Source organism: Bufo gargarizans, chromosome 2, assembly GCF_014858855.1.
Source record: "Bufo gargarizans isolate SCDJY-AF-19 chromosome 2, ASM1485885v1, whole genome shotgun sequence".
NCBI lineage: Eukaryota > Metazoa > Chordata > Amphibia > Anura > Bufonidae > Bufo > Bufo gargarizans.
The window spans coordinates 390,062,267-390,089,887 of NC_058081.1; the positions used below are offsets into that span (position 1 = coordinate 390,062,267).

At 44.3% G+C, this 27,621-nt stretch overlaps 1 protein-coding gene across 1 annotated transcript in view; it reads right to left on the bottom strand.

The window, feature by feature from the left end:
- Positions 1-3,451: 3,451 nt before the first annotated feature.
- The window catches only part of LOC122925925 (amiloride-sensitive sodium channel subunit beta-like), a 33,664-nt gene continuing 9,494 nt past the window's right edge, over positions 3,452-27,621 (bottom strand). Inside the window, exons 8-10 of the mRNA XM_044277269.1 lie at positions 25,204-25,262; positions 13,428-13,503; positions 3,452-3,790 (exon numbers count right to left, since the gene is read on the bottom strand). Coding sequence (XP_044133204.1) covers positions 3,452-3,790; positions 13,428-13,503; positions 25,204-25,262 — 474 coding nt within the window. The remainder of the gene's footprint in view (positions 3,791-13,427; positions 13,504-25,203; positions 25,263-27,621) is intronic.

Here is a 27,621-nt window from a genome sequence, read left to right on the forward strand (position 1 = left end):
CAATTAGAATTATGTAGCTCTGCTGAGAGACTGGCCTTTGTGTTTATTTGTGTTGTCAGGATATCTGATGGCTTCTTATGTGACAATCTCGATGCTGGACCATTATGCTGCATGAAATGCCTGCCACTCGCATTCCAGCTCAGTGGTGCAGAGCGAGAGATAAGAAGCAGAAGATAGAATGATACATATTAATAGGTATTTTCAATTCTCAATACAGGAGACACAGCCAAAACTCCAAATAACAAGCCAAATGACTATGTTGTGCAATAGATAATTCAGGAATGCAGCCATAATATGCAGTATGTACTAATGTGAACTGCTGCTTCTTATAATAAAATAATAAACTTTCATTTTCCCATTTAAGGCAAGCCATTTTACACATTTTATTTTATAACTTTTATCTATTTTTTAAATCAGTCTTTTCAAAATGGGCGCACAAGGCTTTCTATACCTGGCATCGAGGGGAGATACACTGTTTAAAACAGCTAGTAGATATGGACTCTCATACTCCTCTCATGCTCCTCTCTAAATGTCCTAATACTCACGTAACATTATTTCCCTATTTACAAGCTATGTGTCCAAGATATTTCCCCTTCTGTTACATAATGAATGGAACCCAGCTTTACAAAAAGCTTTGTCCCATCCTGCCTCCCAGAAGGGTCAAAATCACAATGTTATACTTTTCTTCACATCCCGATTGACAAAAAAAAAATCTTGATTGGCCCTTAACAAATAGATAGTTGATATACCCTCCTTGTCTACATCCACTATACTTCTCACCACTGAAAGTAGTATTAAATACCTTTCCTCTAACAGCTACACAGAGATGATCTTCAGGTGATACACAGAGTGTACATTACACCGTTATGGGGATATAGAATGGGAATATTCTCCTCAGACTAGTGCTTTTTGCGGCAAAGCAGCAGCAACCAAAACATATCACTGCTTGTGGGACTGCCCATTGTTTCATCATTTTTGGGGTAAAAAAAAATCAGTCTTTGCTTCCACGCATTTGATCTCTTTTGTACCCATGAACCTGGTTTGGGCAATTTTTTACTATATTGATGCCCAGGATTTCTATCTTACATACGTGGATACACCTGGGACCATCTTCTTTTTTACAGTTTTTTTTAAGATAAATTGGCTTTCTTTATAAAAATGGACCGAGTGGAAGCGGCTTCCAAAAATGAGAAATTCACAGGGAAGTTCTTTGAAGTTTGGAAAAGTTTTATTGTAATCCCCCACTCCCGCATACAGAATGATCTTAAACAATGCTTCCAACTCACTACCTGGTTTCAGGAACACCTTTTGCTAGAGGATCAACCAATTTCTTAATTTCCTTCCCAATTATTAATTATGGGCGATGTGGAGTTTTTGGGGAGCCCGCATGCCAAGAAGGACTGCTTAGGTCCCTCACCTACTTTTTCTCTCTTCCATATGACATACATACTTTGTATATCATGACATATCATGAGTCTGGATATAAGCTGTTCTTTATTCCTTGACTACATATGTGTGGACCATTGGAGCATTTCCTTGCGTTGATTCTCCCCCTTGTCACGCTGCATCACGCAGTGCAAGGCTGTGTTTGTTTTGTCCTGGTGACATACCAGGCTTCACATCACTATGTTAAGCGGAGACTTCCACCTAGCACTGAGCCTATTGATATCACCGGCAAGTAGCATAGTAGCAAGTAGCATAGTACCCACCTCCAAAACAGACTCAGGCAGCACTATAGACCACCTATCTGTGCTGGTGACATCACTGAACTCACTGCTAGGTGGAAGTCTCTACTTAGTATAGTGATGTGAAGCCTGGTATGTCACCAGGACAAAACAAACACAGCCTTACACTGCGTGATGCAGCGTGACAAGGGGGAGAATCAACGCAATGAAATGCTCCAATGGTCCACACGTATGTAGTCAAGGAATAAAGAACAGCTTATATCCAGACTCATGATATGTCTCTGCTTAGCATAGTGATGCGAAGCCTGGTACGTCACCGGCACAAAACAAACACAGCCTTGTGCTGCATGATGCAGCATGACAACGGGGAGCATAAGAGCAAGAAAATGCTCCAATGGTCAACTCAGATATAGTTAAGGAATAAAGAACAGCTTATATCCAGGCTCAGCACTGAACCTGGAGAACCCCTTTAAGTAGCAATATGCATGGCACTACACATGTTTCAGTTTCCTGGACTATGTGTATTGTTATTTAGTGGAGACCACTGGTAGATGTGTCTGGTCATCTGCACAAGTTAAATTGAAGTGGACAGCCCCTTTAATCCATGTATAATTTAAAAAATTGCAGGCCTGTGAATGAATACATTCATTAGATCTAGAAGCTGAAATCTGGGGTGTTCCCTTAACATATGCACATCAGAAAACTTTTATAGACTAGTCACAATATGCAAATATTGTAGATGTTGGAAGAAATCTTGGGGGCAGCATGTATGTGACATTGTACATGTACAACACTGAATGCAACAACACCAAGAGGAATGTGTTATAAAGTGTTCAATAAAGCTCCTGTTTTCATGATTTGTGTACTAGATTTTTGCTGTACTAATAGCCTGCTAGAAATGTGGAAAACAATTATTGTATGGTAAAGGTTCCCTCAAAGGTGACCTTATACATAGAAGCCTTGGATATGGGGCTGCTTTCTAGTTCTAATCACATTTTATTCATTACGTCATTTAAATATATTATTTTGGCATCCTTCCACAAGTCCATGCCATGAAGCAGCGCTCCATCTAAGAATGATATATAGCTCAGTTTTCCACAAGACTCGTATGCCATTCGAGCTTTATTGAAAATCTCTATAGGTGTTAGCATGGCTGTAGATATATAGATGTAGAGTCACAGTCACAACGCATTAACTAGATTTGATAACTCACCAAGTGTGACTGTTAACTCTCCATAGACTTGCATATCAGAAACAGATGCTGCAGAGTTAGGCCGGGTTCACATCTGCTTTGTGAACTCTGACACTGTAATCTGGTCACTGTGTTCGGCTGAAAGTCGGCATATATGTTGGATCCCATTACAGTGAATGGGGATCTGGCACTGCATGGTGGTATCCGGCTATGCCGAATACGGTTAACAGACCAGAACAGACTGCCGGAGTTCATTGCGCAGATGTGAGCCCAGCCTTAACAGTCACATTTCCTAACATGCTAACTAAATGTGATAACTCCAAAAGTGTGACTGTTAACTCTGCTACATCTGTATTAAAGATATGGTATCAACTACTGGGGGACTAGGAGTCATATTATTTACAGGCTTTGAAGGTTCAGATCTGTGGTTAACATCTTGATTACAGGTTCTCCATGTGAGGGCTAACTTCCAAAGTCATGATAATTTCCATCTCCTCTTTATCCAGTTGAATAATAGACATTGCATTTGTCCACAGAACAGATCGAATGCTCAGTCTTTTAACCGGCTTGTAGACTACACATTGTAGATGGAATCATTTAATGTTTCACAGCTCCCATAGGGGTTATGGAGGCTTTGTTCAGTCCCAGCATTGTTACTGAGCAAACTGGTGACATCTTCAACAGAATCCAATAGAAGGCTTTGATCAGTGGAAAGCACTAGTGAGAAAGGTTCAAGTTGAGGGCTTGAGATTGTGTATGGATTTTCTGGAGACTTCTCTTTTCGACTTGGGATGCATACAATGACAAATGTCAATATATTTAAAATCAGTTCTAGAAACTCGGCCACTGTACAAACTGAGACCCCAATCCAAAGGCCTACTAGCCCTCCAATACTTGAAAACAGGTCAACAAGCTGCAATAACAAATGGAATGGTACATTTTACATATTTGTTGAATAAAAATGGAATTCATACTTCAATATTTTATTTTGGATAGTTGGGTAAATATAATTAAATACATTGCCTACTATATTTCATATGTTATCATGTGCATCCTATGGTGCAATAAATGTCACTTATACATTTTTATTTCATCTTCAGGGCCATTTAGTAAATTCTTGATTTCCCCAACCCCCTTGCTTGGCCAGCCCACTGTCCTGTTTGGATAGAAGCCTGCAGATGAAAGAGCGTGTGCAGGGGCGTAGATAAAGGCTCGTGGGCCCTGGTGCAAGAGTTCAGCTTGGTTCCCCTTCCTCCAGTGCTTTGCCTCAGTGCAGTGGAGCACCTAGCCTTACTACTGCCTGAGGAAAAATTAAAATGGCACCATGATGCCAAATTCTCAACCTAACCCCTTCTTTCCAGCTCTACTGTTAAAAAAACATACTTACAAAACATTACATACAGCGCTACAAAACATGCAGGGTAATACAGCGCCATACCTCTTACATCCATTGACATCACTGGTGATAGAGGCATTCTCTTTCCTCATCTTCTCCATTCTGACCAGACCACCATGATGATTTCTTTCAGTCATTTCTTGTCTCTGCAGAGTTTGACAAACAAACATCTTAAGTTCCTACTTTTCCATCATCCTCCCCCTTCTCAAGACCCCATCCTGCCACCCCAATACTGTGTCTGCTGTGCTCACCAATATGATACTGCACAAACAGTCCACCGGAAAATACTAGTACCACACAGATAGTGCCCCTTCAATAAATATTGGTACACAGTGACCTAAAAAATAACTGTGCCCAGGAAATAGTGTCCCTAACATTAATAGTGTAAACATAATGTTCCCCTCCACAGTTATACTGCTCCCAAAAGTCCCAACAATAGAAATAATTATCTGCCAGACTGCACTTAGTATTAACAGTGCCCCCAATAGTAATAATGTCCCCCACTGTGTCCCAGAAGTAATAAAGCCCCCATAGTGCCCTTTTAAATAAAACATGTTGCCCATAGCCCCCAGGAGTAATAATTCTTCTTATGCCTCATTCACACGTCAGTCTTCGATCAGTGAATTCTATGGAGTGATTTTGAGCCAACACCAGGTGCAGCTCTAAACACAGAACAGGTTCAGGCCTCTTTCACACTACCGTTTTTTTTTTGCGTTCTGTATACGGTCCATATACGGAACCATTCATTTCAATGGTTCCGCAAAAAAAACGGAATGTACTCTGTATGCATTCCGTTTCCGTATTTCCATTTTTCCGTTCCGTTGAAAGATAGAACATGTCCTATTATTGCCCGCAAATCACGTTCTGTGGCTCTATTCAAGTCAATGGGTCCGCAAAAAAACAGAACACATACGAAAATGCATCCGTATGTCTTCCGTATCGTTACTTTTTTTTTTTATAATGTGTGCCAGTAGAAAAAAAGTGCCCCCTAATACGTGCCAGTAGAAAATGACTCTATTTAGTGCCCCCAGTAGATGTCCCCTTAGTGACCACCCTATGGTGGCCCAACAGCAGGTGCCAAATAAAAAACAATAAACTTAAATATTTACCTCCATGCGGCTGTGAGCGATGCAAGGCCGGTGTCACTGCCAGTCCTGTGAGAAGGTCTGGCAGACGTTCTTCTCTACCTCTTGTATGGTGTTCTTTGTTTTGGTTTCACTTTCTCATCTCCTTTCCTTCTGCCAGGTGCCACTTATTCAGACTAATCCTTTTCTTTTATATTCCCTCCCATACTACCTCACTTTGCTGTTTATATTACTTCCTGGATGAAGTGGTCATTGCTGGAGGCTGTGTCTGCTTTTTGTTCAGATATGTCCTTTACTTTATTGTGTTTCCTTGCTGGCTTGATTCTAGGTGACCCTGACTCTGTCCGTATTAAGTACAGGGAGCCGGTGGCCGTGTCCCCTCACTATTATAGGGTTTTCAGGTGTCACACAGATTTAGGTATGTGGGCACGCAATCGTCTACCATAAAGACTTTTGCATGGGCATAGCAGTCAGGGAGAGCTCTTAGGGTTTGGGATCAAGCCAGTCACTCGTTTAATTATAAGTTCCAGCTTTCTGCTAACTTCATCCGTGACAGCCGGCTCCTCCCGGCCTGTTTCCTGAGCTGTATGCTGCCTTGTTCAGGCGGCACGATGATGATTACGCCATTGGGCCACCTGTGTCAGGCTCTGATAAGCTATAGGCACTAGACCTGAAGCCTATGAGAGGGAAAGGTGGGGCAGGGACACAGCGTTTCCTTGCCAAGCAGCAGCACATAACTGCATTGCTGTCACGACCCTTGGCCATGGTCGTGACTCCTTGGGAGCCACATGCTGTCGCCCGCGGTTTGCCGTTGTCAACCGCAGCTGGGAGCACTTAGTTGTTTGCCTCAGGTGTGGTTGCCGTGGAAAATAGGCATGCGTGCGGTTGCCCTTGGCAACGTGTTTTTGTGTGCACTCCCTTTGTCCGTTGGTTGTGCACGAGGTGGAGTTTGTGTGTATGCACGTTTGTATGTCTGTGTGCACTTTGTGTTGTGTGGTGTTCACTGACATCCGTTCCTTCCCTGTGGCTGTCTGTGGCTATGTTTGGTTGATTAGGTACATGTGGTGGCAGTGTCCCGGCCTTTGGGCTGACTCCCAGGACACGGTTGCCACCCATGTTATTGCCTGCGGCAACAGCCACAGTGTGTTTGTTGAGTTTGACACTTCCCCTTTAACCACTTCAGCCCCGCTAGGTGAAACCCCCTTCATGACCAGGCCACTTTTTACACTTCGGCACTACACTACTTTCACCGTTTATCGCTCGGTCATGCAACTTACCACCCAAATGAATTTTACCTCCTTTTCTTCTCACTAATGGAGCTTTCATTTGGTGGTATTTTATTGCTGCTGACATTTTTACTTTTTTTGTTATTAATCAAAATGTAACGATTTTTTTGCAAAAAAATGACATTTTTCACTTTCAGCTGTGAAATTTTGCAAAAAAAACGACATCCATATATAAATTTTTCGCTAAATTTATAGTTCTACATGTCTTTGATAAAAAAAAAATGTTTGGGCAAAAAAAAAATGGTTTGGGTAAAAGTTATAGCATTTACAAACTATGGTACAAAAATGTGAATTTCCGCTTTTTGAAACGGCTCTGATTTTCTGAGCACCTGTCATGTTTCCTGAGGTTCTACAATGCCCAAACAGTAGAAAAACCCCACAAATGACCCCATTTCGGAAAGTAGACACCCTAAGGTATTCGCTGATGGGCATAGTGAGTTCATAGAACTTTTTATTTTTTGTCACAAGTTAGCGGAAAATGATGATGATTTTTTTTTTTTTTTTTTTTTCTTACAAAGTCTCATATTCCACTAACTTGCGACAAAAAATAAAAAATTCTAGGAACTCACCATGCCCCTCACAGAATACCTTGGGGTGTCTTCTTTCCAAAATGGGGTCACTTGTGGCGTAGTTATACTGCCCTGGCAATTTAGGGGCCCAAATGTGTGAGAAGAACTTTGCAATCAAAATGTGTAAGAAATGACCGGTGAAATCTGAAAGGTGCACTTTGGAATATGCGCCCCTTTGCCCACCTTGGCAGCAAAAAAGTGTCACACATGTGGTATCGCCGTACTCAGGAGAAGTTGGGGAATGTGTTTTGGGGTGTCATTTTACATATACCCATGCTGGGTGAGAGAAATATCTTGGCAAAAGACAACTTTTCCCATTTTTTTATACAAAGTTGGCATTTGACCAAGATATTTTTCTCACCCAGCATGGGTATATGTAAAATGACACCCCAAAACACATTGCCCAACTTCTCCTGAGTACGGCGATAGCAGATGTGTCACACTTTTTTGCTGCCAAGGTGGGCAAAGGGGCACATATTCCAAAGTGCACCTTTCGGATTTTGCAGGGCATTTTTTACACATTTTGATTGCAAAGTTCTTCTCACACATTTGGGCCCCTAAATTGCCAGGGCAGTATAACTACGCCACAAGTGACCCCATTTTGGAAAGAAGACACCCTAAGGTATTCCGTGAGGGGCACTGCGAGTTCCTAGAATTTTTTATTTTTTGTCACAAGTTAGCGGAAAATGATGATTTTTTTTTTTTTCTCTTTTTTCCTTACAAAGTCTCATATTCCACTAACTTGCGACAAAAAATAAAAAATTCTAGGAACTCGCCATGCCCCTCACGGAATACCATGGGGTGTCTTCTTTCCAAAATGGGGTCACTTGTGGCGTAGTTATACTGCCCTGGCAATTTAGGGGCCCAAATGTGTGAGAAGTACTTTGCAATCAAAATCTGTAAAAAATGACCGGTGAAATCCGAAAGGTGCACTTTGGAATATGTGCCCCTTTGCCCACCTTGGCATCAAAAAAGTGTCACACATCTGGTATCGCCGTACTCAGGAGAAGTTGGGGAATGTGTTTTGGGCTGTCATTTTACATATACCCATGCTGGGTGAGAGAAATATCTTGGCAAAAGACAACTTTTCCAATTTTTTTATACAAAGTTGGCATTTGACCAAGATATTTTTCTCACCCAGCATGGGTATATGTAAAATGACACCCCAAAACACATTGCCCAACTTCTCCTGAGTACGGCGATACCAGATGTGTCACACTTTTTTGCTGCCAAGGTGGGCAAAGGGGCACATATTCCAAAGTGCACCTTTCGGATTTTGCAGGGCATTTTTTACACATTTTGATTGCAAAGTTCTTCTCACATATTTGGGCCCCTAAATTGCCAGGGCAGTATAACTACGCCACAAGTGACCCCATTTTGGAAAGAAGACACCCCAAGGTATTCCGTGAGGGGCACTGCGAGTTCCTAGAATTTTTTATTTTTTGTCGCAAGTTAGTGGAATATGAGACTTTGTAAGGAAAAAAGAAAAAAAAAAGAAAAATCATCATTTTCCGCTAAATTGTGACAAAAAATAAAAAATTCTAGGAACTCGCCGTGCCCCCCACGGAATACCTTGGGGTGTCTTCTTTCCAAAATGGGGTCACTTGTGGCGTAGTTATACTGCCCTGGCAATTTAGGGGCCCAAATGTGTAAGAAGTACCTTGAAATCAAAATGTGTAAAAAATGGCCTGCGAAATCTGAAAGGTGCCCCTTTGCCCACCTTGGCTGCAAAAAAGTGTCACACATCTGGTATCGCCGTACTCAGGAGAAGTTGGGGAATGTGTTTTGGGGGGTCATTTTACATATACCCATGCTGGGTGAGAGAAATATCTTGGCAAAAGACAACTTTTCCCATTTTTTTTATACAAAGTTGGCATTTGACCAAGATACTTTTCTCACCCAGCATGGGTATATGTAAAATGACACCCCAAAACACATTCCCCAACTTCTCCTGAGTACGGCGATACCAGATGTGTGACACTTTTTTGCAGCCTAGATGCGCAAAGGGGCCAAAATTCCTTTTAGGAGGGCATTTTTAGACATTTGGATCCCAGACTTCTTCTCACACTTTCGGGCCCCTAAAAAGCCAGGGCAGTATAAATACCCCACATGTGACCCCACTTTGGAAAGAAGACACCCCGAGGTATTCAATGAGGGGCCTGGCGAGTTCCTAGAATTTTTTTTTTTTTTGCATAAGTTAGCGGATATTGATTTTTTTTGTTTTTTTTCTCACAAAGTCTCACTTTCCGCTAACTTAGGACAAAAATTTCAATCTTTCATGGACTCAATATGCCCCTCACGGAATACCTTGGGGTGTCTTCTTTCCGAAATGGGGTCACATGTGGGGTATTTATACTGCCCTGGCTTTTTAGGGGCCCTAAAGCGTGAGAAGTCTGGAATATAAATGTCTAAAAATGTTTACGCATTTGGATTCCGTGAGGGGTATGGTGCGTCCATGTGAGATTTTATTTTTTGACACAAGTTAGTGGAATATGAGACTTAGTAAGAAAAAACGAAAACAAAAACAAACAAAAAATTTCCGCTAACTTGTGCCAAAAAAAATGGCTGAATGGAGCCTTACCAGGGGGGGAGTGATCAATGACAGGGGGGTGATCAATGACAGGGGGGTGATCACCCATATAGACTCCCTGATCACCCCCTGTCATTGATCACCCCCCCCTGTAAGGCTCCATTCAGACATCCGCATGATTTTTTTACGGATCCATGGATACATGGATCGGATCCACAAAACGCATGCGGACGTCTGAATGGAGCCTTACAGGGGGGTTATCAATGACAGGGGGTGATCAGGGTAATCACCCCCCTGTCACTGATCACCCCCCCTGTAAGGCTCCATTCAGACGTCCGCATGATTTTTACGGATCCATGGATACATGGATCGGATCCACAGAACGCATGCGGACGTCTGAATGGAGCCTTACAGGGGGGTTATCAATGACAGGGGGTGATCAGGGTAATCAGGGTGATCACCCCCCTGTCACTGATCACCCCCCCTGTAAGGCTCCATTCAGACATCCGCATGATTTTTTACGGATCCATGGATACATGGATCGGATCCACAGAACGCATGCAGACGTCTGAATGGAGCCTTACAGGGGGGTTATCAATGACAGGGGGTGATCAGGGTAATCAGGGTGATCACCCCCCTGTCACTGATCACCCCCCCTGTAAGGCTCCATTCAGACATCCGCATGATTTTTTACGGATCCATGGATACATGGATCGGATCCACAAAACGCATGCGGACGTCTGAATGGAGCCTTACAGGGGGGTTATCAATGACAGGGGGTGATCAGGGTAATCAGGGTGATCACCCCCCTGTCACTGATCACCCCCCTGTAAGGCTCCATTCAGACATCCGCATGATTTTTTACGGATCCATGGATACATGGATCGGATCCACAGAACGCATGCGGACGTCTGAATGGAGCCTTACAGGGGGGTTATCAATGACAGGGGGTGATCAGGGTAATCAGGGTGATCACCCCCCTGTCACTGATCACCCCCCCTGTAAGGCTCCATTCAGACATCCGCATGATTTTTTACGGATCCATGGATACATGGATCGGATCCACAGAACGCATGCGGACGTCTGAATGGAGCCTTACAGGGGGGTTATCAATGACAGGGGGTGATCAGGGTAATCAGGGTGATCACCCCCCTGTCACTGATCACCCCCCCTGTAAGGCTCCATTCAGACATCCGCATGATTTTTTACGGATCCATGGATACATGGATCGGATCCACAGAACGCATGCGGACGTCTGAATGGAGCCTTACAGGGGGGTTATCAATGACAGGGGGTGATCAGGGTAATCAGGGTGATCACCCCCCTGTCACTGATCACCCCCCCTGTAAGGCTCCATTCAGACGTCCGCATGATTTTTACGGATCCATGGATCGGATCCGTAAAAATCATGCGGACGTCTGAATGGAGCCTGACAGGGGGGTGATCAATGACAGGGGGTGATCAGGGAGTGTATATGGGTGATCACCCCCCTGTAAGGCTCCATTCAGACGTCCGCATGATTTTTACGGATCCATGGATACATGGATCGGATCCGTAAAAATCATGCGGACGTCTGAATGGAGCCTGACAGGGCGGTGATCAATGACAGGGGGTGATCAGGGAGTGTATATGGGTGATCACCCGCCTGTCATTGATCACCCCCCTGTAAGGCTCCATTCAGACGTCCGCATGATTTTTACGGATCCATGGATACATGGATCGGATCCGTAAAAATCATGCGGACGTCTGAACGGAGCCTGACAGGGGGGTGATCAATGACAGGGCGGTGATCAATGACAGGGGGGTGATCAATGACAGGGGGGTGATCAGGGAGTTTATATGGGGTGATCAGGGGTTTATAAGGGGTTAATAAGTGACCGGGGGGGGGGGGGGGGTGTAGTGTAGTGTAGTGTGGTGTTTGGTGGGACTGTACTGACCTACCTGAGTCCTCTGGTGGTCGATCCTAACAAAAGGGACCACCAGAGGACCAGGTAGGAGGTATATTAGACGCTGTTATGAAAACAGCGTCTAATATACCTGTTAGGGGTTAAAAAATTCGGATCTCCAGCCTGCCAGCGAGCGATCGCCGCTGGCAGGCTGGAGATCCACTCGCTTACCTTCCGTTCCTGTGAGCGCGCGCGCCTGTGTGCGCGCGTTCACAGGAAATCTCGCGTCTCGCGAGATGACGCGCCGATGCGTCCAGGAGGAGAAAAGCAACCACCTTCCGGACGCATCGGCGCGTTAGGCGGTCCGGAGGTGGTTAAGTTGGTGTTTTCCCTTCTGTGGTGCTGGAAGGGTTAACTCCCTTCCCAGTGTGTCTGTTGAGTCACTGGGCGTGTTTGACCGGTGGGTGGGGCCACTTGGCCTATAAAGCCTCAGTTCCTGGCTTGGTTCAGTAGGTTGCTCTCAGCCATGCTGGCTGGAGCAGCCTCCTGTCTCCTCCATCTGCCTGGTGAGGACCATCCTTCTGGTCATAAAACCTTTGTTAGTAAATTTTATGTTTCACGGTGTTATCTAGGTGTGTATGGGATTGTGTTATTGCAGCCTATGGTCCAGGGTTCCTGTGTGATGTCTAGTGTGTGCTGTGTCCGTTGTTGTCTTGTACTTACAGCACCTGCACATGGGTTCCTGGTTGTGTTGTCTGTGGCAGGTGAGTGATGAGTTGGTTCCATTTGACTGCCACTGCCATAGCTGTTTTTGTATCCCCTGTGTTGCTTGGCCGTTGAGACTCCTGCTCCTCCATGCCTAGGAGGAGCAGGTCGTCTTACTCTGTCCCCTAGTTCAGGGCCGACTTGAGGGCTTGTAGGGACTTTTAGGTTCCAGCGTATGAGCCCTCCTACCACCAAGGTCGGCTCATACTGACAGGAGACAGGGTCAGCATTAGGGACGCAATAGGAGGTGACCGGCTCCCTAACTCTGTGGTCCCGGCCAAGCGGTAACCCTACCATCTCCTGGCACCGCACGGCTGGGGGTTTCCCCCACCGCCAGCCGTGACAATTGCAATACATAATTGATGGTGGACCACTGGCAAGGGGTCCCTGGTCTCATTTGACACTGCTGAGACCCCTATAGCTACTCCCCTGGGCATGTTTTCAGACATATCATCCTGCCTCCTTTAATTGAAACACAGTGTGGCTGCCATCTGTGCATGCATCGGTCTGGATGCTGAGAGCCAATTGTACTGGATTTCAATGGAGGAGACATGCTGAGTGCTGACATGTATGGGAGCAGAGTCAGAAAGGGACAGGAGGCTGGCTTACAGGGAGTATGACTTAAATAATCTGAAGATTAAACAAAATATATTAGCAAGTGCCATAAAATGCACATTGGGATTCACACATTAACACTTTAACAGATTTAACAGAGAGCCCTTTTAAATAGATAATTGATGAGCAACCATGCCTTGGCATATTAGTGTGAGATAAAATATCTGTACAATGAATGACAAGCTAAGAAAGCAATGTGATTGGTAGATTAAGGTGTTTGATTGGGATCAATTAACGTTTTTCATCTAGCAAAATAAATCAGGACAGATTAGTGGTGCTATGGGACAGTATCAGGAATCCAATACTGTTGTACTGAATCCTGGAAACTTAACAGTCCTGGATGTTCTTTTAGGTTCTTAGGCCTTAGCATATTTGTGGGTGAACAAGTGAGTATATTATAGAGTATATTGAACCTTACCTGCATGGATGGAACTTCTTCAATTTTTTCATAATTCAGCTGCTGGTAATAGACCACAAGCTTCACTACATTGTCTCTAAAAAAAAAAAAAGGAAAAACAATTAAGAAATCCCTTGCTGTAACTTTGGTGATTTTCAGTAGACATTATCTTCTGAATGATGAATTTGTTTGATGCTACAGTATCATATCAGTGGGAGGTTTATCAATTACTGTACATCATTTGATGTTGCCTGAACTGGAATTTGTCATAAAAACAACTCTCTTTTTCATGGTCCTTTTGCATAGGGAAATTTTATCTTCAGATAAGTGCTGAATGATGATATGCAAGTCAATTATTACTATGATCATTTACCCTTCATCAGTTTGCACATTGTCAGTATGCATATTACATATGGTGATGTGCTGCAAGCAAATTTTTTTTTTTTTTTTTTGTGCTGCATGAAAGATGCTATCACCTGACAAATGGGTATATTTACATGGGGCAATAATCAGCGCTCTTGAGCAAATGCTCCAACCCTTGACTGATTCAGCAGCTTCGCCCCTTTGAATTCATTAAAAGCTAGCAAATAATACTGTACATGATCATCTTCCAGGGCAAGAGCTGATCTTTGGCCATTCTGGCGAGTAAACTTATACAGTGCATCATTTTTAGACTGGTGCTGTTTTGTCTGTACATGGTGTAGGAAGGCGCAAGGGTCCGTCATTGACGGAAGGTACGTGTCGCTGAGGTTCCTGGCCTCGGTGAGATAAGAACTGGTTATTTTATGTGTCAGCCGCAGCTAGTGCTCGCTGACACTGTTTATTCTTAGTGTGGCTGAAAAGCCGATCCGGGCCGGTTCTTATTGGGAGCAGCCAAAGAGCAGGGTGGGTGGCTGTTCCCCACGTCCAGGCCAGGTTTTGGGCTGGGGTTTAAAAGCTCAGCCAGAAGCTCAGCTGGGTGTGGTATGTTCCTCCAAGTGAGAGTGGAGCTGTGAAGGATCTGGGTTTCTAGAAGCTGCATGAGAGCCACCAGCTGGAAGCCAGGCGCCCTAAAAGCCTTCTGTGGATATCCAGGTGACATGTTTGCTGGACTTTTTGCTGTGTGAAAAACCACAGAGGAATTCCTGCGGTGTGAATTAACACCAGGACTCTGCCAAGTGTTTGTGTTATTTTGTTCCTTGTTGTGTGAATAAACACTGACTTTTGCTTTACAACCTTGTTTTTGCCTCTGTACTGCGTCCGCTTACCCTGCCTACCAGAGCGAATCCCTACAATGGACACACTGTAAAGACTTTTTAACCATGTTGCAATAAAAGTTATATATTTTTTTTTTACTTTAATCACTGGAGAACTGGATCAATTCCCCAATAAGTGATTGATGGCAGAGTGGCCAGAAAGAAACCTCTCATCAAGACACATGAAAGTTGCAAAAAAGCACCTAAAGCACACTCAGACTGTGAGAAACAAGATTCTTTGGTCTGATGAAACCAAGACCAAACTTTTTGGCCTCAATTCTAAGTGTCTAAGTATGTTTGGAGGAAAACAGGCACCGCCTACCACCATCCCTACAGTGAAGCATGGTGGTGGCATCTGTGGGGGTGTTTTTTAGCTGCTGGGGAAAAAAAATAGGATTGAGGGAAAGCTGAATGAAGCAAAGTACAGAGATTTTCTTAATCAACACCTGATCAAGAGTGTTCTGGACCTCAGACTGGGCTGAAGGTTCATCTTCCAACAAGACATTGGCCCTAACCACACAGCCAAGGAGTGGCTTAGGGACCACTCTGTGAATGTTATTGAGTGGCCCAACCAGAGCTCGGACTTGAACCCAATCGAACATCTCTGGAGAGACCTTAAAATGGCTGTCCATCAATGGTCCTCATCCAACCTGACAAATTTTGAGATGAGTCAAAGAAGAATGTCAGATAATCCCCAAATTCATGTGTTCAAACCTTGTGGCATCATACCTAAGACAACCCAAGATCACTGCCAAAGGTGCTTCTACTAAGAAGTGAGTAAAGACCCTGAATACTTATGTCAGTGCAAGATTTTAGTTTTTCATTTTCAATTAATGAGAAAAGATTTCTAACATTTTGTTTTCACTTTGTCATTATGGGGTATTTATTGCAGATGATGGGGAAAAAGTTGAACAATTTTTTCTTAACATAACAAAACATGAAAAAAGTGAAAGGTTCTGAAGACTTCCAAATGTACCATATTATCCATAAAGGCATACTGTATGAACTGGGCATGTTTTAGTGGCATGTTGTAATTAGTGATGAAAAAAAGAGGATCCTCGGGCAAGAATGGAAATTCAGACTTGATGGCCTATGTTACTCTTTTTTTAATCTTGGGACCATGATGAGGATAACCAATAGAAGAAAATAATATTATCGAGGAACAGATATAACTTTGCATCTACTACTATTTGTAATAACATTGTGTGAAACTGAAGTTTAGTTATTTTCACTTTAACATTAGATCCAGTGACTACTATATAACTTTACACCACAAATTCTGGTTCTCTGTCTCCTCAACAGACCATTTTTCAACGTGTATAACCCAGCTTGTGAGAAAGGGGTTTCGCTGTTGAATATATTTATATTTCGTTGTTGAATAAAAAACTTCACAAAACTTTTGATATATTATAGAGACAAAAGTTTAGATCGGTGGGTGTCTGAGCACTGAGTCCCCCACCGATCTCTAGAACGAGTGGAGATAATTGTGGGCATATTGCACTTCCTGCAGTGGACAGAATTGAGACAAGACCATAGAGCAGGGATAACCAACCTGCGGCCCTCCAGCTGTTGTAAAACTACAACTTCCAGTATGCCCTGCTGTAGGCTGATGTTGAAAGGACTCGCAGCGAGCATTCATATGCTTCAATCAAATGCTCTTTGTTTTATCCATACATCAGAACATATAACACTGGACGCGATTTTGCCCGTCAAGCCTTCATTAGCTCACATTAATGTATGATTCACAAGCTTAAATCACAATTTGCACATTACATGTGGTGACGTCAGACACCCAAAAAAAGGGGCGGTATCAACTAACCAAGACAATAACACCACACTACATACTTCAAAATGTATAAACAATATTACATAAACACATAGCAAACTAGTATCCCTCTTATTGCAGTGAGTCATCTTTGATTTGCTGTCTGGAAAATAAAATAAATAAATAAATATCATAAATTCTCACTGTGGTGCAATAATCCGATTAATTAGAAATGCATAATCTCATATTCCCTGTTCATTCCCTTCGGTTGGAGTGTACCTAAGGTATGTATCCAATATGCTTCTCTGCGCAGTAATAGATTTTTTATGCTACCACTAGAGATGTCTTTGCGGTTCACCCAGCAGTCGGTTCGCGGCGAACTTTGCTTGTTCGCAATTTGCCGAACATGCGAAAATATGGCGACATTCGCGCCCGCCATATTCTTTTACATTATGAAGAACTTTGACCCATGACACATCCATCAGGAGGTGGCACAGGACAGCCAATTGAAAAGTTTCAGCACATGGACATACCCCATACCTTATAAATAGACCTGATCTGGCTCCATTTTACATTTTGTCTTTTGTCAGTGTAGGGAGAGGTTGCTGTGTGGAGCAGGGACAGACTGTTAGGGACACAAATCGCTAGCTAATAGGTCCACAAAAGTCCTTTTAAAGGACTGGTATAGGTGTACTATTGATAGGTGCAGTACAGAGGGGTGTAATACACTTATAATATACTTTCTAACATAGAAAGCATATTCTAGTGGATTTGTATTCTGCAGCAGTGGTGGTGACTGGTGAGCGGTTCTGCAGCGATACTACAACTACAAAGAGTGACAAACGCAATTACAAAAAATTATTATAACTGGTGTGATATACCAGTCGCCCCCCAAAACGACAGATTGAAGCAGGGTGTTATATGCCAATATACTTTCATAATAGGGTATTTGGGTACTGCAGAATTTTTTGGCTGTTTTGCTGCGTTCCCTCTGCTACACACAGTGACAAACGGTACTGGAAAAAATTATTATAACTGGTGTGATATACCAGTCGCCCCCCAAAACGACAGATTGAAGCGGGGTGTTATATACCAATATACTTTCATAATAGTGTATTTGGGTACTGCAGAATTTTGGGGCTGTTTTGCTGCATCCCCTCTGCTTTGGGGGGCCACTAGTATATCACACCAGTTATAATAATTTTTTCCAGTAGCGTTTGTCACTGGGTGTAGCAGAGGGAACGCAGCAAAACAGCCAAAAAATTCTGCCCAAATACACTATTATGAAAAAATTAATATAACTGGTGTGATATACCAGTCGTCCCCCAGAAAAACTGATAGAAGTGGGGTGTTATATACCAAAAATATACTTTTTTTATAGTGTATTTGGGTACTGCAGCATTTGTTTGTGGTTTTGCTGTGTTCCCTCTGCTACACACAGTGACAAACGGTATTGGAAAAAATAATTACAACTGGTGTGCGCATGCGAAAATTATATTGCCGATATTTCACATTGAAAAAAATGATGAATGGCAATCGCAAATTCGAATAATACATCTGGTATGTCACTGTCCATGTTGTGGGACTATTTGTGCACTTCTAGTAATTATTTATTGGCTGCAAATATGAGCTGAAGGTTTTTCAGGTTCGCCTGCCATTAAAATGAATGGGACCCGTCGCAAACTTGCGGTTCGCGAACCGGTGATTGGTTTATTAAAAATTCGCACATGTTCTTATCAATTACTCCTAGAGATGCATAATGGTGAACAACAGTGGATATCTTTGAAACGGATATCAGACTGGGTACCTCAGTTGATGGATGCTCCTAGTGCTTCCTGAGGGCTCCAAGGACTCCACTTGACACCGTAAACACTGCCGACCCCACGAACTGCTATAGCTTGGTTGGGAGCTCACCGTCTTCTACCAACCCTAGACCTACAACAAGGCTTCCAGGTTCCAGTGGTTACACCTCTCTTCCTTTAGAGAGCAATGCAGGAACAGGCTCTTAAAAGAGCTCAGGGATTATAGCCAGGGGAGTATACAGCATATAGCATTCCTCAGTGTAGATGCAGCCTTTTCCCCAGACACATGAGACAGTGTTGCGGGTAAAACAGGAACTCTTTAATGGGGCTACATGTCAGCCTTTTATACAGGTCTTCCAGCAAGAGACTGTCACAGATGATGTTGCAGAAAGGTGGAACTTATAAATAAACATCTGACTGGCTTGATCCCTAACTAAAGAGCATATGGGTGAGCCCTATAAAACCCCTAGAGCTCTCCCTGACTGCTATGCCCATGCAAGGGTCTCTATGGTAGACGATTGAATGCCCACGTACCTAATACTGTGTGACACCTGAAAACCCTATTATAGAGACGGGACACGACCACCGGCTCCCTGCACTTAATAAGAACGGAGTCAGGGTCACCTAGAATCAAGCCAGCAAGGAAACACAAACAAAGGAAAAATACTTATCTGAGGAAGCAGCAGAAGCAGCCTCCAGCAGTGAACACCTCATTCAGGAAGTAGTATAAACCGCAAAGTGAGGCAGTATGGGAGGGAATATAAAGGCAGATGATTAGTCTAAATAGGTGACACCTGGGAGAAGGAAAGGAGATGACAAAGTGAAACCAAAACAAAGAACGTCATGCAAGAGGTAGAGAAGAACGTCTGCCAGACCTTCTCACAGAACTGGCGGTGACAGTACCCCTCCCTCTACGGGTGGAATCCGAACACTCATAGCCCACCTTCTCAGGATGGGACCTATGGAAAGCCCTGATGAGATGAGTGGCCTTAATGTCCGCCACTGGGACCCACATCCTCTCCTCAGGACCATAGCCCTCCCAATGAACGAGGTACTGAAGAGAACCGCAGATAATGCAAGAATCCACAATCCTAGAGACCTGAAATTCAAGATTACCATCAACAACAATCAGAGGAGGAGGCAAAGAGGAGGGTACAGTGGGTTGGACATAAGGTTTTAATAGCGCAGATATGTCTCCAGATTCTGATTGACGCGTTCGGTCTGACCATTCAACTGCGGGTGAAAAGCAGAAGAGAACGACAACCGAACCCCTAAGCGAGAACAGAATGCCTTCCAGAATATGGAAACAAATTGCGTGCCCCATCAGAAACGATGTCTGAAGGAATGCCATGCAATTTAACAATGTGATCAACAAACGCTTGCGCCAACGTCTTAGCATTGGGTAACCCAGGAAAGGGAATGAAATGCGCCATTTTGCTAAAACGGTCCACTACCACCAAGGACGGGAAGGAATGGGTAACGGGAAGAGAGAACCCGATGGCTGTGAATGAGGGACCTTGGCACGAGTGCAGGTCTCGCAGGCTGCCACAAACCCTCCACCATCTTACGAAGAGCCGGCCACCAGAATCTCCGAGCAATGAGATCCACTGTGGCTCTACTCCCCGGGTGCCCAGCAAGGAGAGTATCGTGGTGCTCCTTAAAAACCTTGTGTCGTAAAGTGAGAGGCACAAACAACCTCCCAGGAGGACAAAGATCAGGAGCCTCTGCCTGGGCTGCCTGAACCTCTGCCTCCAAATCAGGATAAAGAGCAGAGACGACCACCCCTTGAGCCAAAATGGGACCCGAGTCTTCAAAGTTCCCCCCTCCCGGAAAACAATTTGACAGGTCATCCGCCTTCACATTTTTAACCCCAGGACGGAACGTGACAACAAAATTAAACCTAGAGAAGAACAAAGACCATCTGGCCTGTCTTAGGTTCAGACGCTTGGTCGATTCCAAGTAGGCCAGATTCTTATGGTCGGTAAACACGGTAACAGGGTGTCTGGCTCCCTCTAACCAATGGCGCCATTCCTCAAAAACGAATTTGATGGCCAACAACTCCCTATCTCCCACATCGTAAATTCTCTCTGCAGAGGAGAGTTTCCTTGAGAAAAAGGCACACGGTCGCCATTTGGCAGAAGAGGGACCCGGAGATAATACCGCACCAGAACCCACACCCACCTCAGAAGCGTCCACCTCAGCAATAAAAGGTAGAGAGACATCAGGTTGTACCAAAAGGGGAGCGGAAGCAAAACTCTCTTTGATACTAGAAAAGGCTTTAAGCACGACTACCGACCACGAGGAAAAATCTACCCCCTTTTCAGTCATATCAGTGAGTGGCTTAACAACAGAGGCATAATTCAAAATTAACTTTCTGTAATAATTGGCAAAACCCAAAAACCGCATCAGCGCCCTCTGATTCTCAGAAAGCTCCTAATCAAGCACAGCGCGGACCTTCTCAGAGTCCATGCGAAAACCAGAAGCGGAGAGAAGAAAACCAAGAAATTTGTGTCTCTGGAACCGCAAACACACATTTTTCCAGTTTAGCATACAATTTATTCTCCCGCAGAATGAGCAAGACCTGACGTAGGTGGTCCCTATGAGTTTTTAAATCAGGAGAAAATGTCATCTAGATACAGCAGTACAAATTTCTCCATTAAATGATTAAAAAAATGCTGTTCACAAAATGTTGGAAGATGGCTGGAGCATTCATGAAACCAAAGGGCATAACCAAATTCTCAAAATGACCCTCAGGGGTATTGAAGGGTGACTTCCATTCATCTCCTTCCCTGACTAGGTTGTATGCCCCTCTTAAATCCAACTCAGAAAAAACTTTTGCCCCAACAATCTGGCTAAACAGGTCCGGGATCAGAGGAAGCGGATATGGGTCACGAATTGTGATACGGTTCAGCTCCCTGAAATCCAGACGAGGTCTTTGTTGAGGGAAGTGTTGGATTTTAATATATATGTATATATGCCCTTACATATATGCATGTACATTGGTCCTTTTGCATGGGCCGGTCCAGGTGGTATGGGTGTATACATGGAGATGTATGTATACCCCCTTGTCAGCATACATTCTCTATGTATAATATATCCATAGGCAGGTGGGCTTATTACTGCCCATTTATGCCCCAGAATTATATTGTGTATATGTACATGCAGGTAGATGTGCCCCAAACATCTATATGGATGTATATACCTAAATGTGGGCCCAGTACCTAAGTGCCCCCAGGTTGGGTGGATATATATGTATATACTGATGTGATCCCCAGGTTGTGTAGTGTGTATATGTGTATATATATATATATATATATATATATATATTGATCAGCCTGGTTCTGTTATGATGTAGGCATGTGAGGTGCTATGTTGTGGCATCTGGGGGGATGCTCTCATTTACACCTTGGGCAGGAAGTCTTTTGATTCCTGAGCTAGCCTCAGGGGGGGCCAACTGATTCAGTTCAAGCATTCCGTCACAGGCCCACGATGTTGAAGGGGGGGGGGGCTGCTATATTAGCCCAAGCAGGACAAAGGGACGGGCTCTTGCATCTGGACTACAATCAGAGACACATGGGATGGGAACAGCTCCCTGAAGGAAGAGAGTCCACGGTGTGCTGTCCGCATTTTTTGTGGACCCATTGAAATGAATGGGTCCGCATCCTATCCGCAAAGTTTGGTGAATTCCTCTTCCTATCCGCAAAGTTCAAGGAATCCTGCAGCTGCCGTTCTGTGATGTCCAGCTGCTCCTTGATTTCCATAATTGCTTTCAGCAAGTGACTGTGTTTCTCCATAAAACATTTTCTTACTCTGCCCCTCACAGATTATTATATTTAATACATTTTATTAAGTCAAAACACTTCCAGGGAGCAGTCTTTAAATCTATCCAGGGGAGCACCCAGGAATTTTGTCTAGGGGAGGTCCGAAAGGCAAAAAAATGTGGCATGTGTAGTGCGCTGTGCTAATTCAATTTTTCAAAGCCGGGGTGTAGTGTGTTGCGCTGATTCTTTTACTTGGCGATTCTAAAAGCTCTGTAGGAAAATAACAATGCGGCGTGCAAATTTTTGGGCACCGCCCATTATTAAAAGCCCCTCCTACATATAATAGGCCACTCCCAACAAACACTGTACAGCTGACATTCTATAGTTGCGGCCTGTCTCTACACATCATACGGAGAGGGGAGGTCTGTCTTGGCTGCACTGCCTGCTTCACATCATACAATAAACAGCCTGCTGCAGCCAGGAAGCTCCTCCGCTCTCCTCCCTCCCCAGATCCTGCTCAAGGCCTGTGGTTTCCCCCACCATCTGCCTGCTGCCCCCTTTGGCTGTCCTCACCCAGCTCTGAATCCTCATTCTGCAAATGGCAGGGGGATGAGCCGGAGCATCTCCTCTCCTACATAGCGCCACATACCTCTTACATCCAGTCATGTCACCTTTGTTGTAGACGTTCTCTTTCCTCATCTTCTCCATTCAGACCAGACCGCCATGATGATTTTTCAGCCATCTCCCGTCTTTACAGAGATTAACAAACAGACATTAGTTTCCCACATTTCCATCATCTTCTGAACCCCCTTTCCTGCCACCCCCAATACTGTGCCCGCTGTGCCCCCAATACTATACTGCAGAAACAGTCCCCCTGGAAATACTACTACCACACAGATAGTGCCCCAATACTGTAGCCGCTGTGCTCCCAATACTATACTGCAGAAACAGTCCCCCTGGAAATACTACTACCACACAGATAGTGCCCCAATACTGTGCCCGCTGTGCCCCCAATACTATACTGCAGAAACAGTCCCCCAAAAATTATTGTGCTAAGCTGATAACGTGGCAGGGTGTCCCCCAAAGTGACAGGGCTCCCCAAAATAGAAATAATTATCTGCCAGAGCACACTTAGTAGTAATAATGCCCCTATAGTGCCCATACTAGTAATCATGTTCCTCATAGCCCCCCAGTATTAGCAAAGCTCCGCATAATACCTCCTAGTACTAATAATTCTCCCTACAATATGACAGTACATGAAATACCCCCGCTTAGTGCCCGCTGTTGAGCTAATGTCCCCATAATGTATGCCAGTATAAAATACCCCTATATAGTGCCCCAGTAAATGCCCTCATAGTGCTCCTCCCCCTTCCCCATAGTGTCCCCCATAATATGCCAGTAAAAAATGCCCCTTTTAAGTGCCACCATATGCCCCAATAGTGCTCCTCTCCCCCATAGTGCCTACCATAATGTGCCAGTAAAAAAATGCCCCCTTAGTGCCACCGGATGCCATAATGCCCCCATAATGTGCCAATAAGAATAAAGGCCCCTTTAGAGCCCACACTTCCCCTTAGTGCCCCCAAATAATGCCCCTATAGTGCCACCAGATGCCCCATAGTGCCGTTTTCCCCTATAGTGCCCCCCATAATGTGTAAAAAAAAGCCCCTTTAGAGCCCCCATAGTGCTCCTCTCCCCCATGGTGCCCCCCAAATAATGCCCCTATAGTGCCACCAGATGCCCCCTAGTGCCGTTCTCCCCTATAGTGCCCCCATAATGTGTTAAAAAAAAAAAAAGCCCCTTTAGAGCCCCCCATAGTGCTCCTCTCCCCCATGGTGCCCCCCAAATAATGCCCCTATAGTGCCACCAGATGCCCCATAGTGCCGTTCTCCCCTATAGTGTCCCCCATAGTGTGTAAAAAAAAAAAAAAGCCCCTTTAGAACCCCCATAGTGCTCCTCTCCCCCATGGTGCCTCCCCCCCATAATGTGCCAGTAAGAAGTGCCACCCCAAAAAAAAGTACCACCAGATGCTCCATAGTGCCGTTCTCCCCTTTAGTGCCCCCATAGTGCCGTTCTCCCCTTTAGTGCCCCATAGTGCCGTTCTCCCCTTTAGTGCCCCCATAGTGCCTTTCTCCCCTTTAGTGCCCCCATAGTGCCAGCTCCCCCCCCCTCCAAAAAAAACGACAAAAAAAAATACTCTGATACTTACCTCCCGCAGAGATGCGATGCAGACCTCTTCCGGCCCGTGTCCCTGCTGTGTGCTGCCCGGCTCAGGCGGCGCGATGATGACGTCATCGCGCCGCCAGAGCCGGCCTCTGATAGGCTGCAGGCATTAGTGCCTGCGGCCTATCAGAAGAACAGGGGAGGGACACACCTCTCCCTCCCCTGCCGCAGCACAGGCATCGTTATCGCTGTCCTAAGGACAGCGATACAGATGCATTAGATATGGAGATGAGTGCTTCCACAATGGAAGCGCTCATCTCCTACTGCCCCCCCACCACCGCCGCCGCAAATGCCCGCAATTTACATCCAGGGCCGCGCCACCTGTGGTGATCGGCGGTGCGGCCTGGAGGATAAAAAACAAATATTGGGCCGGTTGTTCTAGGGGAGGTCCAGACCCGCTGGACCCCCCCTGTAGGTGCGCCACTGAATCTATCAGTGGATAAATTTGTTTGTATTCTTCAACCTTGTGTACAGTAGTGGCTATTACATATTTTTATGTTATATTGGAAAAAATATAAAAGTAATACAATCTGGAGAGACTCACATATTAGGACAACACATCACAGTCTGACTTTGTTTCTAATGTGATGAAATAGCATTGCGAATGAAACAATAAACTCAGAATAAATGTCTTATTTGTGTTTTGTATAACCAAAAGAGCAACTAGATACTGCAATGGGCAGCTGTAAGCAAAAGATGCAGCAATGGGAATCACCAACTATAGTTGTGGTGCACCAAATCCTAGCTCCCAGTCTACGCAGCTTATATAGTTAATCCTATATAGTTTACATGGAAAATAACATAACTAATGCATGCTACACAATCAACAGAATACTTTTCCCCTACTCCCCATAATGTTATCACTTTAAGGCCTCATGCACACGGCCGTGTTCCGCGGCCGAGAGCGGACCATGGAAACCCGGCTGGGATTCCTCCTGACAGCATGAGCGCATTTAAGTACAAGGTGTTCATAAAAGGAACAGAATACTGGAGAAAGGATGTTTTTTGGCTTACCTTATAGTTTGTTTGTCTTGATACCCTCTTTTACTCTTTAGACGCTTTGAGAACATGTCCTAAAAAATATAAATTTACATATACATATATAGAGAATGGTTAAGCAAGCAAATGTATGTATATACTGGCACTGTTTTAGACAGATTCTCCTCCAAGGTACCTTTCCTTGTGGGTGCTCAATAAACTAGTGTTATCAATGGACCTAGCATTCTACAATGTGCATACTGGCAAGAAAATAAATAGACATTATGACTGCAATTACATTTTGTAGTCTATCTACTAAAACAACCATTAGGGTTCCATTGTGTATGGCTAAGAGTCCAGCTAGAGGAGGAGGCAGTTGTGTACAGAAAAGTGCGACGTTTCGGCTACATAGTAGCCTTTATCAAGCATAATATCAAACACTGGTTCAAAACATATGTAGTGCAGATAATACCACCCCTAATCATAGGGGACCAATAAAAATGAAATTTTATATTAATGTAACACCCACTAATTCACAACTGTCCAATGGGATATATCCCCTTATCAATAATGTGCCTACCAAAATTAGTGACCTGTGGGTTACCTCGTGGTAAAAGGTGGTTACCGGGATATTCACTCCATGCATTTGATATCCTGTTCTTTCCTCACCTATGCGCATGACAATGCGTCATTAATCCTCACCCAATCAGGGGTAATGGACGTCACAATACCATGTGATTATTCTCACTGCACGTAACCAGCTAGTAGACGTCACACCGAAACCTCACACTTTTTTGTACATTGCTTCAAGGAAGTTCGGTGAATAATGGACCCTCATTGGATATGCTGCTGTCATCTTCTATTTCTTCACTTATTTACAGTATAGGTCATCAATATCTGATCGACAGGGGTCTGACACCCAGGACCCCTGTTAATCAGCTGTTACATGAAGAGGTGGCGCTCCATGCGAGCCCAGCTACCTCTTCATTATGTAACACCCCAGAGTTGTTACTAAACTCTTTTACCCCGCTACAACATTTACATTGTCATCTAATGTAATTTCACACATCCTCACAAATGTGCATTATAAGCCTTGCTAAATGTATATTGTTGTCATTCTTCATGTTCACCAGCAGGTGGCAGCAATGTTCTGGCAGGGACTTAAGTCAATTTAGTGTTTCTGAACTTGAATAGTTCATTCCAGTTCAGATTCCCCCTCTATGAGCAAAGTGGGCTGCGCCCATATCCTGCCTCATGGAGAGGGAAGGAAGTTAAGTTAGTGTGCCAGCCACCCCTGCTATAGGAAGGCTGTGCGTGTAGGAGCTCTCAGATATAGGGATCCAAAGTCAGGATCTTGTCTCGGCTGAGACATTGATCATCATCCCCAGCCTGAGCCCTGCAGTCTCAGCTGATAGAGGCAAGCAGATAACTCTAGAACTCCAGGAAGAAGCATACCCTATGAAGCTAACTGTGAATACAGACCAGAGACCCCACGAGAAGCCATATTCCTCCTCAACTAGTCAGTCCCAAGACAGCAGAAGATAGTTAATGCAGAAGCCAAATTCCTGCCACATTTTAGAGCTAACAAGCAGACGTCCTTTCCTGCAAGCTCCAGGCACATGATAGAGCAGAAGATATATTCCTGCCACACGTTGCCAATACCTTCTGGGACCTAAGACTAATGCTGTACCTTGCTTGGATGAAAGCAACAACCAGTAAAGACAAGTTTGAACTTTACCAAAGGTCTGGATCTCAATTACTGCTGCAAATCCCTCTATTACTCTTATTAGCACCACACTCATTTTATTGCAAGTGAGCCAGGATCCAGGAGTCCAGCCGTACTCAGGTAGGAGACAACGTTGACACCATTACCACTACTATACAGAAACATTACAACACTCTGGCATTCCTAACCTGAAGCATGACTTACAACATTTTAAAGGGCCCTGTGACTGTACCCTGCGCACGCTGCAGATGGCGTCACAAATAAACTATAGACTATTATACCCATATCCTGACCCACTGCATAATTTGGCGTCTGTGTAACTTTACCCACGGTCCGGCTCATTGCAATTACACTGCATGTCGTCTCAGAAGTGTAATGACAAGTACTCACTCCATTCACTTGAAAGGAGCAAGTGGTTGTAATTACACTACAATACTGCTCCACACGAGACGACGTGTAGTGTTAACACCAGGAAGCAGCAAAGGTTTCGGACCCACATCGATCAGATATTAATGACCTATGCTGACAAAAGGTCATCAATATATATGGCAGGACAACACCTTTAATTTAATTTTGCTGGTCATTAAAGCCTTTTCAGGCCACACCCCTCCACTTTGATAAACAGGGACAGGCAGGTGTGATGATGTTTACACTGCCTCGCCCGATCAATCAAAATGGAAAGGAGTCAGCAGTTGCAGAGAGAGCAGAGCCTCATGGTGTAACGACAA